Below are 18146 nucleotides of genomic sequence, written 5' to 3' on the forward strand. Positions count from 1 at the left end.
GTTCCTGCCAGGCTCTGGGGAGGAAGGGTGTAGTGCAGGGGCCTCTAGCCTCCACTGGAGGTGCTGTGTCTCTCTGCAGTCCTACTGTGCTGGTGGGAGGGAGGAGGGAGAAAATGGCATCACCTGCCGCCTCTTCCTTGTGGAGCAGAACTCCCTGCCACCATTGTTCAGGAGGCCCTCTTAGAAGAGCAGTCTCCTGTGACCTGCACTTTCGTCATTTCCCTGCCCTGACCTGTCTGTGCCCAGGTCTTTGGTATACCCAGAGCCACAGATCTCCTGTATTTTATCTCTGGCTGGTGGCTGGGATTCAAAACTCCCAAGATTTAAAGGGCCTGATAAGGTGCAGGCCAATCTGTCCAGGGGAGGAGATGATCTGGATGTACCCACCACCATCACATGCCTAACATTGTCTCATCCTTTCCCTGAAAGGACATTGCACAGTGCGAGCACAGAGGCTAGAGTTTATTGTAATACTCAGCGAAAAGCTGGACCCAGGTTATCAGCCTTCTGCGCTTGACTCAGTCCTCTGCTCCCTTCTGTCCCAGGGAAGCCGTGGCAGAGGCTTGGATTTATTGCAGCAGACAGCAAAAACTGCCACTAGGTTATCTGCAATCTTCTCCAGTCTCTGCTTTCTGTTAGTTCTGCCACAGAAAAGCAGCCACTCAACGTGCACACAGAGGTTTAAGCCTACTATGGCTCAGAGTAACAAGTTGTCTTCTGCTCTCTGGGGGCACCTCTGACCTTGCTGATGAGCACTGCTCAGTGGCTCTGGCTGGCCTTTGGTCCTTTGAGAGGCAAAATCTGCTCTTCAAATGCCATCTGGAAAGGGAGTGTTTTCTGCCTGTGGGACCCAGGGGATCTCCTCACTGCAGCTTATTGTGTCGTCCCTGCCTGCTGGGCAGGAAACTGCTTTCCTCCCTCTTCCTGACTTGACCCCAAGAATTGGGTTCCATCCCGTTTAGGCCTTGTGGCTTTTCTCTCCCCCAGATCAGGGCTCCAAACCTCACATCTGCCGTGTTCTCTTGCTCCAACTGTGCAGATTGTTTCCTTTATCCTCAGATTGTCTGTCTTCCTAGTTATTCAAAATAATTGAATGTTGATCTAGCTGTGTTCGAAGGACCAGGCAAGTTCAGAGTCCCTCTCCTACTACACCATCTTAACCACTCCCCCCAAAGCCCATTTTAGTTATTCTGTAACTAGTAACCTCATTGGAGGTTTACATTAGTTAGCAAACTAATTGGTTAATAATTCGCTGAGATGAAATAGCAGCTTTTCCTGTTTTGTTCTTATGTAGCATGAAACTATTAATATAGTTTTTTATGTATTCTATTTTTACTAATTTATAATTTACAAGTAGAATTCCTTCATTGTTTTTTTCTTGGCTACACTAAAGATAAGATTTGAGAAATTATATTGAACTAGCCAGTATTTCAAAATAAGTTTCTCTTTACATTGTGTTCTGAAGTGATTTTTTAAAATCTGAATTCCTAGTTTTGTCCCTATATTTATTTTAAAAAGCTAGCTTTTTCCATTGTTAAGAGAATCGTTAATTGTCATTAAGTAAATAAATGACTTCTATGCACTCCAGAGCTTGCTATTGAAAAAGCAGCACAAATGCAAATCAGTGCATTAAATTTGCAATATTTCCTATTATGATTCCTGTTTGTGGTTCATATCTGAAAGTGTGATTTTTTTTCCCTTTCTCCATGGCATTTTAGTATATTTGGCATGGCATTCACATGAGTTCTTGTTCTAGCAAGTACTATCTCTTTGAGATGCCGCTGCCCAACCATGACATCCCAGAATGAGTTTCTTGTCTGCCGCATATCCTGTTATTTGTCAGACTGTTCTAACTATATCTCTCAAACTGGAAGAAAAATCTGTTTAACCATTTTTCCATGACATAGTCAATTACTATTAATTTGGTGTCCAACACTTAAGCAACAACATTGCTTGTTGATCTTTTTAAAATTTTTGTTTTCTTTACAAAACATTTATTGAGGATATTATATGTGTAAACCTCTATTTAAGAACTACAGAGGGGCACTGGCTGGTTCAATTGATTGAGCATCTCCCTTCGCCTTGGGTCATGATCCCAGAGTCCTGGAATCAAGCCCCACATCGGACTCCCTGCTCAGCAGGGGAGTCTGCTTCTCCCTCAACCCCTCCCTCTGCCACCTCATTCTCTCTCTTTCTCTTGCTTGTTCCCTCTCAAATAAAATCTTTTAAGAAAAAGAGAACTATGGAATATTTGAAATGAAGAAATGTCCCTTGCCTTTACCTAATACAGTGAAATAAGGGTCCAAAGCAAGAATATTATTAATAATTCCAATAGATTGTCAACATTTTAAAAATTAGATTTCATTACTTTATTCTGTTTTGGAATTTTAAAAAGTGAAATCAGTCAGCTGAAGTTTTTTTGTTTAGCAAATCATTCTTTTATGATACTATCAACAACTTTATGCAGAATAATCAATCTTCTTAAAAATAGACTTATAGAACTCATTTAAATTATGAGAATACATTTATATATAAAGGAATGATATACCAGTAATAGTTGTTTATTTATTTTAAACTTCCACAAAAGACTTCTATTGACAAATGAGAATAAATCTTAAGCTACATGCAGTCTGGTACAACATTGTTTACTGCAATGTCTGGATGTAGAAGGTATTCAATAAGTATAGAATGAGTTGATTCTTGGAAAATTAAAAGTATATTTATTTTAGAGATTTTATTTATTTATTTGGGAGAAAGAAGGAGTGAGTATGGGCATATGTGCTCTCAAGCAGTAGCAGAGAGAGGAGCAGAGGAGGAGGGAGAGGATAAAAGAGAATCTCTCAAGCAGATTCCACGCTGAGCATGGATCCCAACGTGGGGCTCAGTCTCGTAACACTGAGATCATGACCTAAGCCAAAATCAAGGTTTAGATGGTCAACTGACTGAGCTACCCAAGAGCCCCCAAAATATATTTATTTTAAAATAGTCTTTGTAACTCAGGATTTCCCTTTCTAAATTTAGAATGATGTTATCTCAAAATCGGATACATCAACTAAGACCAAGACTTTGCTGTGTTATTAATTTTTAAAAAAGATTTATTTATTTATTCATGATAGACATAGAGGGAGAGAGAGAGGCAGAGACACAGGAAGAGGGAGAAGCAGGCTCCATGCCGGGAGCCCGGCGCAGGACTCAATCCCGGGACTCCAGGATCGTGCCCTGGGCCAAAGGCAGGCGCTAAACCGCTGAACCACCCAGGGATCCCCTGCTGTGTTATTAATTAAAACAGAATTTTATTTGGATTTTCTTTCCAGTGCCACTAGTTCCTTCTAAGAGTGACATTTTTGTTTGCTAGCTTGCTTTGGAGAATTTATATTCTTTCAAGTCCCATAATGTAGAATTTAAGTTGGCTTGGTCAGACTTATCAAGTGGTCCATGCGTGACACAACCATGAGGAAAGTGTTGTGTTTTTGGCTCAGGGGGTCTGTCTGCACGGTCTTTTCCAGATATCTGCATATATGTGCATGCACAGACACACAAGAACTATATGCACACATTCAGGTGTGTTTTAATGAAATGTTGCCATACTATTTATATTCTTTATATTGATTTGTAGTTTATTTTTATTGGTGTATATAGGACTCTCAAATTCAGAGTTGCAAAGTAAAGGTCATATAAAAATTCCTAAAATCCTCTAATTCAGTATTATTGTGAATAAGCCCCTTAGTGGAAGGAGATGGAAAAAAAGATGCCAAATATTGTAATGGAGATTAGTGTACCTACTTTTGGTGATTAGGCATGAAATCTTTGTGTTTCAGCTGTTTTTACAACCTATTCAGGCTAAATATTCCTGGAAACTGCAATTGTTGTTTGGATATATAAATTATACATATAAAATTTTTCATGTTTTGCTAGTGGTTTTCTTGCTTTAAATTAATCTCTGAATTGGAAGTGTAAAAATAAAAGGTCATTTCTTTCAGTAAGCTGAATGTTGAGGAAATTTTGTTAATAGAGGTACACAGAGAAATTTTTGGTTATATCACTACTTATGTTAAAATGTTCTTTTATGTTTAGTAAAATGGCTTATTTACTTGTGAAGATACAGTCAAAGTACCACAGGCAAAATAGCTGCATGTGTTTATGGTTTTGCAGGAAATCAGTTGCCAACACACAGACTTGCTGAGCCTGGACCCTGGTTCTATCCGTGCCAGCTGCCTTGCCAGTCTGCAGCAGCCTGTGGGCGTCCTTCTCCTCGAGGAGGCCCTACTTCACCTGGGGCCTCAGGAGCCACCTGCCAAGCAGTTTCGGGGGAGGATGCGTGTCTCTCCTGATGTTGTCAGATGGATGGAACTTGCTAAGTAAGTTTGGTAATCCAGACTGTTGGGAGAACAATGAATTTGACTGAAGTAATACAGAAAAAACTTTTCATTCTGGTGGAAAATGAGCAAATAAAATTGATAATAACACTTTTATGAAGTTTAAAAAAAAATCTCTCTGGTGAAGTACCATTTGATAAGTCAAGAGTAGATGTCACAACAAGGAGTATGTCACTCCAGAAAAGAGAACATCAATGATACTTGTTCTTTCAGTATACAATCTTTTTGGATTCAGGGTCCTATTTACCAAGTTGAGTTTCCTGTCAAGTGTGGCCATAACTTACAGTTTTATATGTTTTTATTGCTTAACTAAATTGAATAGAGGGTAATCCATTATTTTAGCAGGACTCATACTTTTAGAAACAATTTAATCCAGTTACTTTATTAATTTGGGAAGAACAAGTTCTATTTTGTTGCTAAGCCATTTTGCATTATGTCTGCTTTTTTCCTTACTTGTGCTTTTATCATAAAGCCAATGCCTAATGAGCATTGAAAAGGATATTAGGTTAAAATTAAATTTGAACTTCTATTTTATAGTGCTGATTTTTGGATCTTCAGGTTCTAGGAAAAAGAGTAGAGAGAAGGGTGGGGAATCCTTGTACTAATCACTGTTTTATGGTCATTCATATCTTTCTTTCTATATTGAGCACTATGTGTGAGCAAGACATTGTGTCAGGTATTGAGAAGAATTAGGCATGTCTTGCACACTCACAAAACTAGCCATCTAGTAGGAAATGTATATACTTACATGCATAACTAACCATACATGGAATGGGAAGCGGTAAGTTCTCTGAGAAGCCAGGTAAATACCAGGGCAGTTCAAACGGTGCATCTTGGTTTATACTGATTCTAATTAGTAATGATTTTTAGCTTGTTGTTTCAGATGTATAAGTGAATAGTCAGTAACACTTCTTATATTTAACATTTCCAGGGAATGAGAAACTCATCTAATGTGTATTTGCTGGGTAAATGAAGTACACAACTTTTAAGGGCCTAAACTTTAAACATTTTTTTCTGACTTTATTTAATACTTCCTAATACTTTTGGAGCACCTGGGTAGCTCAGCCAGTTGAATGTCTGACTCTTGGTTTCGACTCCGGTCATGATCTCTCAGAATCATGAAATCAAGCCTTGCATCAGGCTCTGCACTCATTGGGGAGTCTTCTTGGGATTCCCTCCCTCTCCCTGTGCCCCTCTCCCAGCTCACTCTCTTTCTTACTAAAATAAATCTGTAAAAGAAATACTTCCTCAAACAGTATTAAGAACATAATTTTGCTTGTCCATGATATGTCACAGTCATTATTTTGACCATGTTATAGTGTGTATCATCCTAGAAACACGGGGCTAGTGCAAAGTGGGTATGAGACTGATGTAAGTTCCAATAACTCAGAGAACTCTCTTCTCTGAGTTATTGGAAAATAATTGTAGTTCTCATCTTCTCTTGGACTGTGAACTGTTATCCTACCTCCCATCTCCCCACGTCTGCCCCTGTTTGTTACCCATAGCCCTTTACAAACAGGGCAAGAGAGGGCCATGTCTACTAGATTTTAATCTAAATTTGGAATCCTTAGGCTCTGAGAGAGCCCTTAGGACTTTTTTGATGTAATAAATACATGAGATTTCATACCTGGTTAAGGACCAAAGTGCAGGAAAGCCAAGAAGGAAGCAGTCCTTGCTGGATAGCTGTGTGATTGTGGCTTCAGGAAGAGATGACATTTGTGTGAAGACTTAAAAGATGGGGAAAAAATTCCAAGGGAAGGGAACAAACTTCTTAACACTTACTTGAGACTATCTTAGTGGGGAAGGTTGATTGATGGGATGAAGTAGATTTTTGTTAATGGGAAGAGAGGAATGAGTGCTCCAGCAAATAGTAAGGCTGCAAGAAAATTACTTGTTGGTAGAATTGAGATGGCCCATAGAATGTGGATTAAAACATGGCCTTATTAGGACCAGGATTAATTTTTACACACTCTGGATTCTTGACTGCATTCCAAATTTTAGGTATAGACAGGATTTCAAATAGGTCATCCATGGATATGTGCAATGTTACTGTAATAGATTTACACAGGATGGTCTTATTGTATGAGACAGTTTATCCACTGTAAACTTAATATTTTTAGATTTCACTTTAAATGCACTTTAGAATAATCTCTGTCTCCTGTAGGACTAAAGTAGTAAAACCTAATGGTAACTTCACAATGTCTAAGATTTTATATTTTTATAGAACAAAAATAAGGTATATCCTTCTTGGCTAACATAATGAGGCCTCTTGATTTAATTATCATTTCATTAGAATTAACACTTGAAAAATATTGGCATATTCATTGATTGAGACTTTCTTTTGGTTTGTTTTTTAGACTGTATAGATCTATTGGAGAATATGACATCCTCCGTGGTATTTTTAGCAGTGAGATAGGAACAAAGCAAATCACTCAAAGTGCAATTTTAGCAGAAGCAAGAAGTGATTATTCTGAAGCTGCTAAGCAGTATAATGAGGTAAAATTGATGTCTAGCAAATATGTCAGTTGCTTAAACACTTTTGTTTTCTGAAAAACTGTTAACTTTAGAATTTAGAGCTTCATTAATAGTTCAACTTTATTCCTTAGTTTTTATACAGAGATTAATAGGGAATAGTTTAATAACCAAATGTGAAATAATTATTGCTTTATCTTTCACTCTTTTTAAGAAAACATCACTGAATAAAAGAGATAGCATTTCATATAAAATACTATAAAACTGTAAGATGTTATTTCATTATGTGCTGTTATTATATAATTTCTATTTGGGTAGATTGTTTTCCTTCAGTAAGTAAAAAGTTTATGAAGAGGTAAGTAAGAGTTGGTTTTTAGAAGATGACTATAAATTCAATTTTTACATTTGTGTTTTGAGTTGCCAGTGGCTATCCAGGTATAGATGTCTAGCAAGTAGTTGAAATTCAGAGTTTATGATCTGTTAGTTTCTTGAATGAGTAATCCAGGTTGTAAAGTCTTCTGCAATTTTCAGTAAATGTCCTATTTTCTGACTTTTAATCTCAGAACTCTTTAAGTGGTAAATAGCCCATAGCATTGATTTAAATCAAATTTTGGGTCAATCAGAGTCTTTAGTTTATTAATTGGCTTAATTTGTAAGTTTCTTAGAGAAATAGTTTCCTCTTGGTTTTTCTGTTCGTTTGCTTCCATAAGATTTCTTTTGGTTTATTTTCTTTTATTCATTGTTACTCTATTTTCGGTTTTCTTTCCCATTGTCATAAATTCGAAAATGATTGTCCTTAGCATGAATGTTGACACTATGTATAATACAAATGTTGTCCTTTATATTCTTTCCAACTTTGTAAAATAAATTTATGAACTTTTCTTCTTGAGGCTCTCAATAAAGAAGAGTGGGTAGATGGTGAGCCTACGGAAGCTGAGAAGGATTTTTGGGAACTTGCATCCCTCGACTGTTATAACCAGCTTGCTGAGTGGAAGTCGTTAGCATACTGTTCTATAGTCAGTGTTGATAATGAAAACCCTCCAGATCTAAATAAAATGTGGAGCGAACCATTTTATCAGGTGAGTAGAATTGTTGTTTTTTAAGGATTTATTTATTCCTTTTAGAGCAGAAGGGGCAGAGGGAGAGAGAATGTCAAGCAGGCTCTGCACCCAATGCAGAGCCTGACTCAGGGCTAGATCATGTTGCCCTGAGACCAAGAGTGGAGCTGAAACCAGGAGCCGGATGCTTAACCAGCAGCACCACCAGATGAACTAGAATTATTTTTCAGGTCACTGAGATAAATGTTTTAGATGGTTAGCTATTTTCTAATTAGTGAAGTTGTTTAAAACTTTAAAAAAAAATAGTAGTTTTGAAATATAGGATATTTATAAAACCTGACACCCCCCCCCCCCCCCCCCACGAACTCCATAATATTGTTAAATCTCTTACCACTTTTGGCTAACACTTTCCAAATAAATGGGAGGCATTGAAAAATAAATATTAACACCCATCCTATGACTACATGGAAGAATATTTCATGGTGTCTTTACCCTGGGTAGCCCTGACCCCTGGAGTGGGACAGTTCCCCTCCCATAGGATAGCCCCAACTCTTAGAGGGAAGCAGCTTACCTGGTCCCCACAATGCAGCTGTCCTCACTTGTATGTAATTTCCAATGATCTTTTAGCTTTAAAAGTGGTTTCCGTTTTCTATAGGACATGTTCCTGTGTATTTTGTGGTTACATAATGAATAATTTTAAGTGAACATGTTTTAAAAATTATAGTTTTAGGTTTGAAACATCAGACATCATCACTTTAGCTCTAAATCTTAACGTAAAAAATTATACCAAAGGATATTATAAAATAATTAGGCATACTCATACTAGCTTTCTAAAGTTACAAGTAGAGTCTTCTCTTTCTTAGGAGACCTATCTACCTTACATGATCCGCAGCAAGCTGAAGTTATTGCTACAAGGGGAGGCTGACCAGTCCCTGCTGACATTTATTGATGAAGCTGTGAACAAGGAGCTTCAGAAGGCTCTTATAGAGCTGCATTATAGTCAAGAGTTGAGTCTTCTTTATATCTTACAAGATGACATTGACAGAGCCAAATATTATATTGAAAATTGCATTCAGATTTTTATGCAGGTAATAAATGAATTTAAAAAAAAATCAAGTGAAAACTTTCCTTTTTATCACCCATTTTCTTCTTTTCTATTCTTCCAGTTCTTCTAAAATCTCTTCACTGTCTTACTGCATTCCCCCCCCCGCTGCTTTTTTTTTTTTTTTTTGCTTTTCCTTAGGTTTTTTTTATCTTTCTCACACTGTTAAAGAACACTTGTGTAGACTTTTCATCTGGATTGGCTGAGTGGAAGTTGGATTGTTTTGTGGAGAAAATGAACTAATCTTTCCTGTTCATTTACTACCATTGTGCCTTCTTTCCTTTTATGAGAATCTTCTGATATTTGTTTTTAAAGTCAGTGTCTTTATAGAACCTGTTAACATTTATCATTGGCTTATATTGACCATAGAAGCATAACCATTCATTGCCTTTGATTTTTATTTATTTATTTTTTAAGTAGACTCGTGCCCAATTTGGATCTATTGTGAACTCACAACTGTGAGTTCAAGACATGAGCTGACGTCAAGAGTTGGTCATTCAACCAACCCAGATGCCCCAAATTTTGAATTTGTTCTGTACATTCAAGGGGAAGTTTATCAAAGAAGGAATTGGCTTCTGTAGTTGGCAGTTCTATATTATAAGATATTGTTAGTTTTAAAAATTGGTGGTGAATAAAGGCAACAATGCCTAATTATATATTGATATGTGACTAAAATTTGACTAAAAACCAAAATTATTTTTAAAACCTTAGACCATTTGGTAATTGCTTCTGTGTGCTAACTGGTAACTACTCTAAGATACATTGTGTAATTGATATAGGATAGTTGCTGTATTTCACATTTTAGGGAGCTATATTGAAATTTAAAGTAGTAAATTGATTTCTAAACTGTTAAATATTTTTTTTTCTAGAATTACTCAAGTATTGATGTCCTCTTACACAGAAGTAGACTCACCAAATTGCAGTCTGTACAAACTATGATAGAAATTCAGGAGTTCATCAGTTTTATAAGCAGACAAGGTAATTTTTTTCACCTACCACTTTTTTCTTTTATAATTTTGGAAAAGTTTTGATGTGATTTTTTTACTTAGTGAAAGGACAGGTTTCTTATGTATGGGTTAGAAAATACCTTGAGTTCATTCTACAAATACATATTTTGAGATCATTGAAATAAAGTCTAGGCACTGGAGATGCAAAGTCAAATAAAATGTATTGCCTTGCTTGAAAAAGCTTTCAAAAGAGTGAGGTAATCCCCACATGATGTGATCCTTACTGAGGCAGAGGGATAGCCCATGTCAAATACGGGTAACAGAATGTGCCCTGGACTGAAGGGTGCAGGAGGCTCCTGAAGGAAGGGCCTGAGTTGGGTGTAGAAGAGTCAGGGGGACTTGCAGAGAATTTGCCTTATGGAAGGGCTGCACTGTCTTGTTTGGGCTGAAAGTTCAGTGACTGGGTGCCACATGCCCTGGCCTGGGGGGAAGTGAAGCTGCTGGCAGCAGTGTGCAGACCCTGAAGGTCTTTCCGCTGCCAACAGGAGATTTTATTCTGTCACCTACGAGACACCACCCAGAGTCAAAGGGAAAGAATACATCTTTGCATCAGTTATATGTCTTAGTTATAAAGTAGAATTCAACTTGTATGCTAAATAATTAAAAATAAAAACGAAAGACTCTCAGAGTACTAATAAAAATTGATATTTATACATATCTACAACTATTCATACTCTGCTTTAAATTTGGAGAATTCTTTTTCAAGTACGTATTGTTAATGCAGATCATTAAGTGTTTTCTACTTTCCAGGACTTATGTTAATCTCCTTTTTCTCTTTTATATAATTTTTATGACAGCCTCATGAAATTTAGATTTTTTTCCTTCTCATTTTACAGAAACATAGGTTATTAAATAACTTACCTAAACTAATAGGTGAAAGATCCTAATCTTGAACCCAGGACTGTCCTATTTAAGCCTGTGTTCTTAACCACTGCTTTCCCACCAACAGAAAGAGAAGACTAAAGTTTTAAGCGTTAGTAATGTAAAATTTAAATTTCCTGAGGGTTATCACGAATCTCTTGAGGCCAGATTGCTTTGGCTGTTGTTATTATCATGTAACCCTGTGCACATACCAAGGTCTGGGGCAGTATTTTCAACACAGTGAGCGTCTCCAGCTTAAATGGTGAATATTCACACAAATGACATAAACCAAGGTAAGTAGCCCTATGCTTATTCAGATCAGATTTTGCCAACAAGAAAATTGGCTGCAGCCCTATGAAAACTTTTCAGGTTTCAGAACTTTCTAGATCTTGGAATTGTGGATGAAGGACTGTGAACCTGTGCTAAGTGTAAAAATTACATATGTTTATTTCCCCAGTTTTACTCTGTGTCCTTAAAAAAATTGAGTTTTGGGGATGCCTGCGTGGCTCAGCAGTTGGGTGTCTGCCTTCGGCTCAGGTCATGATCCCGGGATCAAGTCCCACATAGGACTCCTGTGACAAGCCTGCTTCTCCCTCTGCCTATGTCTCTGCCTCTCTTTCTCTTTCTCTCTCTCTCTCTCTCTCTCTGTCTCATGAATAAATAAATAAATCTTTTTTAAAAATTGAGTTTTGATGTCAAAATATATTAGATTTACTGTGATAAGTTTTTCTTCCTGTTGTGAAAGACGAAACAATTTTAATTTGGACAAGAAATTTGAATTAAGTTTCTGTTTACTAACAGCAGCCCAACTTTGTAAATTGGTCTTGTCATTGAGCTGTGGATATAGTCATCTTCTAATATTTTTAGGTAATTTATCATCTCAAGCTCCCATTAAGAGACTTCTAAAATCCTGGACAAACAGATACCCGGATGCTAGAATGGACCCAGTGCACATCTGGGATGACATCATCACCAATCGGTAAGATGTGATCTTTTCAATCTGAATCTGGATTTTTTTCTGAAATTGCCAGAAAGGCTTTTCTCCAAAACTGTGGTTTAGGAGAATGTGGGGTTTGAGCGTAGATAGTTCTTATCTTGCTGATTTCCCCCGTAAGTTGTTCTCAGAAGACTCTGCGTGTCAACAGTTCCTTTGCCCCAGCTTGTCCCCTGTGAGAGGATTTCTTTTTTCTTTTCTTTTCTTTCTTTGTTTGTTTGTTTGTTTTTTTTTTAAAGATTTTATTTACTCATTCACGAGAGAGACAAGTGGAGAAGCAGGCTCCATGCAGGGAGCCCGACGTGGGACTCGATCCTGGGACTCCAGGATCATACCCTGGGCCGAAGGCAGGCGCTAAACCACTGAGCCACCCAGGGATGCCCTGTGAGGGGATTTTTGCCCACTGACATTGACTTCATCGTGTGCCGAGAGGTTGATTATGAATATCCTTCTGGCAGTGAAAGAAGGCAGGGGGGCAGTCCCTAAGTAGGACTCAAGGACTGGGACCCTATGTATAGTGTTCTTGCCATTATATCCTATTTCCTCTGCTGTTACAGTGGTTTTTTGTTTTTGTTTTTTTACTTTTTTATGCTTTTTAATTTTTGTACTTTTTTTTTTACTATTTGAGACAAGTTCTCATCTATAGAAAAGTTGCAAGAAAAGTATCTTTTACTCAGATCCACTGGTAAGCATTTTTAACATGTTGCCACATTAGCTTTTTAATTTTTTCTCCCTATACATACATAATTATGTTCTGAACCATTTGAAGTTAAGTTGCATATGTATGTCTTTTTAGCTCTTCATCATTTCCTAAGAGAAAGGGTGTTCTCTTATATAACCTCAGTTCAATAATAACTTTGCTATTTTCATTTTCATTTTATTTTTTTAAAGATTTTATTTATTTATTCACGATAGACATAGAGATAGAGAGAGGCAGAGACACAGGCAGAGGGAGAAGCAGGCTCCATGCCAAGAGCCTGACGCGGGACTCGATCCCGGGACTCCAGGACTGTGCCCTGGGTGGAAGGGAGGCGTCAAACCGCTGAGCCACCCAGGGATCCCCTATTTTCATTTTTAATCTACAGACCCAATTTCACATTTGTTAGTAGTCCTATTAATGTTCCTTAAAGCATTTTCTCCATGTCTTAGACAGAATCCAGTCCAGAATCTCATACAGCATTTAGTCAATATGTCTTTCTGGCCTCTTAATCTGAAACACTTCCTCAGCTATCTTTCATGAAATTGACATTTTAGAAGAATGTTCATCAATTTGGATTTGATGAACTGTGTATTCTCACAGATTCAGTGAAATACTAGTGAAAATACTACTTAAGTGAAGTATTCTCAGGGTATCACATCTAGAAGCACAGAGTGTTCACATGTTTTTTACTGGAGATAGTAATTTTGATTGTATAGTTAAAAAACTGTCTCTCATATGAAAAGATGGTCAGCATCACTCATCGTTAGGAAAATACAAATTAAAACTATAATGAGGTATCGCCTTACACTTGTCAGAATGGCTAAAATCAACAATACAAGAAATAACAGGTATTGGTGAGGATACAGAGAAAGGGGAAACCACTTGCACTGTTGGTAGAAATGCAAACTGGTGCAGCCTCTGTGGAAAACTGTTAGGAGGTTCCTCAAAAAGTTAGAAGTACCATGCAATCCAGCAATTGCACTAGTAGGTATTTACTCAAAGAATACAAAAATACTAACTCAGAGGGATACCTGCATCCCAGTGTTTATAGCAGCATTATTTATGATAGCCAAAGTATGGAAACAGCCCAGGTGTACATCCACTGACAGACAAATGAATAAAGAAGATGTAGTATATACAAATACAGTGGAATATTAGCCATAAAAAGGAGCAAAGTCTTGCCATTTGCAATAACTTGAATGGAGCTAGAGAGTATTATATTAAGCAAAATAAGTCATTCAGAGAAAGACAAATACAATATTTATTTCACTCAAATGTGCAATTTAAGAAACAAAACAAACAAGCAAAGGGAAGTAGAGAAGCAAGCCAAGAAACAAACTCTTAACTATAGAGAACAAACTAATGGTTACCAGAGGGATGCTGGGCTGGGGGATGGGTGGAATAGGTGATGAGGATTAAGGAGTACACTTGTCGTGATGAGCACCATAATTTATATGGATGTGTTGAATCTCTGTATTATACATCTGAAATTAATGTAAAATTGTGTGTTAACTAACTGGAATTAAAATAAAAACCTTAAATATATATACACACACATACATACATACATACATACATACATACACAAGAACATTAAAAAGCAGAACTCAGAGAAAATATTGTCTGGTCTTTTCAGTGAATAACACTTGGGAATTTTTGTTGTTTCAATGCCTAATTTTTTTCCTTTGCAACTAATTAACAGGGTGAGAGATGCTTTGAATATGCATATATCCTGCTTCTCATAAGACTTAGCCATCTATATTTTGTATTTGTGAATGACTTTTGGCTGAAACCAATCTTTACATTGATCATTGCAAGGTGATGATTTTCTAACTCCACCACTTGCTCCATGTTTATCAGTCTACATCTTAGTGTAAAGAAGAGGCTTATCTTTTCCACCTATTTATTTATTCATTTACTTAAATTTTATTTACTTAGATTTAGTTATTCATATTCTATATGAATCATTGATTCCAATTTTATTTAATGGAATATAATCCATTACTGTTCTTATTTCATGTTGAGATTGTCTCAGATTGGGCCAGCAGGATCCCCTTCAAGCTAATATTACAGGCACATCTTGCAAAATTATTCTGTTTTTTCTAGAAATGCACAGTTTTAGTTCTTACATTTGGGTCTGTGATCCAAGGATAATATTTGTAGATGGTATGAGGTGGGTAGATGCTATGATGTTTATATAGTTTTTTCATATTGCTGTCTAGTTGTCTAGTCCCATTGTTGTCTTTTCATAATTGAATTGCCTCAGCACCTTTTTTGAAAATCAATGACTATATGTATATGGATCTGTTTTTGAATGCTCTGTTCTATTCCTTGTTTGTATATGGGTTTTTTTTTTCCCCATATATCAACTGTCTTCATTACTGTTGCTTTATATTGTTTTGAATCATGTAGGGTAAGTACTCTAACTTTGTTTTTCTTTATGAAAATTGCTTTAGGTTATTTATATCTATATACACATTTAAGAAACTACTTGTCAATTTCTTCCAAAAACAATCAGAATTTGGTATTTTGTTGACTGTAGGTCAAGTTTGGGAATTGCCATCTTAACAATATAGAGTTATACAATTCATGAATATTTTATGTCTATTTAGGTTTATTTAGGTTTCTTCCAAAAAATTTTTTTGTTTCATTTTGATTATGCTCTTAATTCCCTTTATCTGTTTCACCCATGCACCACCCACCTCCCCTCTGGCAGCCACCAGTATGTTTGCTGTATTTAAGAATCTGTTTTTTGTTTTTTTCTTTGTTTCTTAAATTCCACATACAAATAAAATCATATAGTATTTGTTTTTCTGTGACGGATTTCATTTAGCATTATACTCCTTAGGTACATCCATTTTATTGCAAATGGCAAGATTTTATTCTTTTTTATGACTGAGTAATATTCCATTGTATACATACCACATCTTCTGAATCCATTCATCTATCAGTGGACTCTTAGGCTGCTTCCATGTGGTGGCTCTTGTAAGCATCGCTGTAATAAACATGGGTGCCGATATCTTTCCAAATTAGTGCTGTCTTTCATGAATAAATAAATAAAGTCTTTAAAAAACACAAACAAAAAAAAAAAGGAAAGCAACTTTTGGGAGGGAGGGGCCCTTGTATGTTGGGTAGGGAGCTAGGAATACAGGCAGGTATATGACTCGCGAGGCTTGTATTTTGGGAATAACAACAACAAACAAAGGAGAGATATATGGGACATGTCAGTCTGTCTGGCCACAGTGTTTCTAAGAAAATGGGAATTAGTCACTGGATGAACAAAAACTTGGTTGATATTGCTCACGAATGGATTTTTATGTTAAGGTCCTTGTCAGTGTTATTGACATCAAAATAATGAAAATGAAATCACTAGAACAGTTAGATCTGTAAATTATAATACAAATAAAAATAATTTTATAGCAGTACAGCCTTATATTTTCATATTCCCAGTGATCATAACCTGTTTGCTGCTTTACATTTTTCACCTTTGGGGTAGGACCTTAGATTGAAGATATGAAAAGAGAAATGGATTCTGCCCCAACATAGGGTATGTCAGCCATTCATTAAAAGAGAATATTGTTCATTTAAATGCTTTATTTTGGGGAGGTATGAGCAATAAATGATATTTGGAAAATATCTTTTAAAGAGTTGGTTAATTAAAAATGGATATTAAGTCTGATACCTAAAAAAATAAATAAATCTGATACCTAGAGTATACATTTATAGTCTAAAAAATGAGCAAAGAATTTTTTTAAATAATTTATTTTTAGAGAGAGAGTATGTGAGCAAGCAGGTGGGAGAGGGAGTGGAGAGAGAGAATCTCCAGCAGGTTCCCTGCTCAATGTGGAGCCTGGCACAGGGCTTAGTCTCACAACCCTGAGATCACGACCTTAGCTAAAATCAAGAGCTAGATACATAACTGATTGAGCCACCCAGGTACCCCCCCAAAATGAGCAAAAATTTAATGACTGTACAATTTCTGTATGTAATGCCATCCAGGAGCTTCCTATATGTCCAAGATTTCTTTCATGAATCTTTGGCATTAACTCATTTTTCTTTGTTTTGTGCAGATGTTTCTTTCTCAGCAAAATAGAGGAGAAACTTACTCTTCCTCTAGGTGATCATAGTTTGTCCATGGATGAAGAGAGAGATTCTAGTGATAAGATGGAAGTGCAGGAACAGGGAGAAGAGGTCTGTTCTCTGATTAAGAACTGTATGTTCTCCATGAAAATGAAGATGGTAGAAAGTGCAAGAAAGCAGGTAGGTAAAAAAAAAAAAAAAAGAAAGCAGGTAGGTTTGTGGTCTTCTGTTGTAGCACAGAATTTTCTTAAATTAGCTGTTTTTTAGACTTATCTTTTCCTTAAAATCTGAAGCTTGAATGTAATTGAGTAGTATTTTTTTCTCTTTAGTAAACTTGAAGAAACACTTAAAATCATCCAGAATACTCTAAAGTTTATTATACATTAATTAATCATTAGGAAATGATTATTTTCTGTTATTAAAAAAAGAAAATAAATCCGGTATCAGATATGATCTTGTTTAAAAAAAATCAATGATTTCCAGTTAGTTGAAAATCATATTTAGGTTTATTTTGTGGAAATCTGTCATATGATAATAATATCCTTTCTTAATATAAGTATGCTTTGCTTATATGTTACATATAAATATATTAAATCTGACTTTTCATGTAATTAAATCACATTTGAATATAGTAGGGGAGCTTGCTCATTTAATGACCTGATATTAATAGATTGCTATTATAAACCAAAGAATGTATTCCAGTAGAAATAACTAACATTTCTGTTCATAAGTGCTCATTTATAGGTTCTTCTTTGAGATGGGTTTTGTATCAGTTAGGAATTTTTATATTTCAAATAACAGAAAATTCATCCCAGAGCAGCCTAAATGAATAAAAGAAATTTATTAGTTCCCATGAATAAAGAAGTTTAGAAGATCTGGCTTTATTTTTTTTTTTTTAAGATTTTTAATTTTTTTATTCATGAGAGACACAGAGAGAGAGGCAGAGACACAGGCAGAGGGAGAAGCAGGCTCCATGCACCAGGAGCCCGACGTGGTATTCGATCCCAGGTCTCCAGGATTGCGCCCTGGGCCAAAGGCAGGCACCAAACCGCTGCGCCACCCAGGGATCCCGAAGATCTGGCTTTAAAATACTCTGAACTATTATCATCAAGGGCTTGCTTTCTGTTCTTCAGTTCTCTCTTCTGCCAGATGGTTTTGTCCTCAGATTCTTACATATTGGTAAGATAATCTCTGGCAGCTCATCCTTTGTATTTGGAAATGGCTGTAGATGTTTCATATCTTTCTTCCTCTACACTACATCATCTTAGTATTAAAGACAGTTTTTCTCTATTTCTTGCAGAAAAAAAGAATCCTTTTCATTTGCTCTGATTGCAGCTGGGGCCATCTTCAAGGCACACACTAGGGAGGGTCTGTGTGCCTTCTTAGGAAGTTAGGGTACTTGGGCCAGATAAAGAGACAATGCATGCTACCTACTGCTATTCAAACTTCTCCAAAGTGAGGGGGAGGGTCCTGATGAGAGAGGGAAAGGAAATGAG

General features: G+C 36.5%; 1 protein-coding gene across 3 annotated transcripts in view; it reads left to right on the forward strand.

Moving 5' to 3' along the window:
• PRKDC (protein kinase, DNA-activated, catalytic subunit) overlaps positions 1-18146 on the forward strand; it is a 202131-nt gene that overhangs the window by 152458 nt on the left and 31527 nt on the right. For all 3 annotated transcript variants that reach the window (XM_026011042.2, XM_072734772.1, XM_072734773.1), the window contains 7 exons: positions 4153-4358; positions 6734-6872; positions 7739-7927; positions 8770-8994; positions 9878-9986; positions 11744-11855; positions 16641-16830. In XM_026011042.2, coding sequence (XP_025866827.2) covers positions 4153-4358; positions 6734-6872; positions 7739-7927; positions 8770-8994; positions 9878-9986; positions 11744-11855; positions 16641-16830 — 1170 coding nt within the window. The remainder of the gene's footprint in view (positions 1-4152; positions 4359-6733; positions 6873-7738; positions 7928-8769; positions 8995-9877; positions 9987-11743; positions 11856-16640; positions 16831-18146) is intronic.

Source organism: Vulpes vulpes, chromosome 13, assembly GCF_048418805.1.
Source record: "Vulpes vulpes isolate BD-2025 chromosome 13, VulVul3, whole genome shotgun sequence".
In the NCBI taxonomy this organism is placed as follows: Eukaryota; Metazoa; Chordata; class Mammalia; order Carnivora; family Canidae; genus Vulpes; species Vulpes vulpes.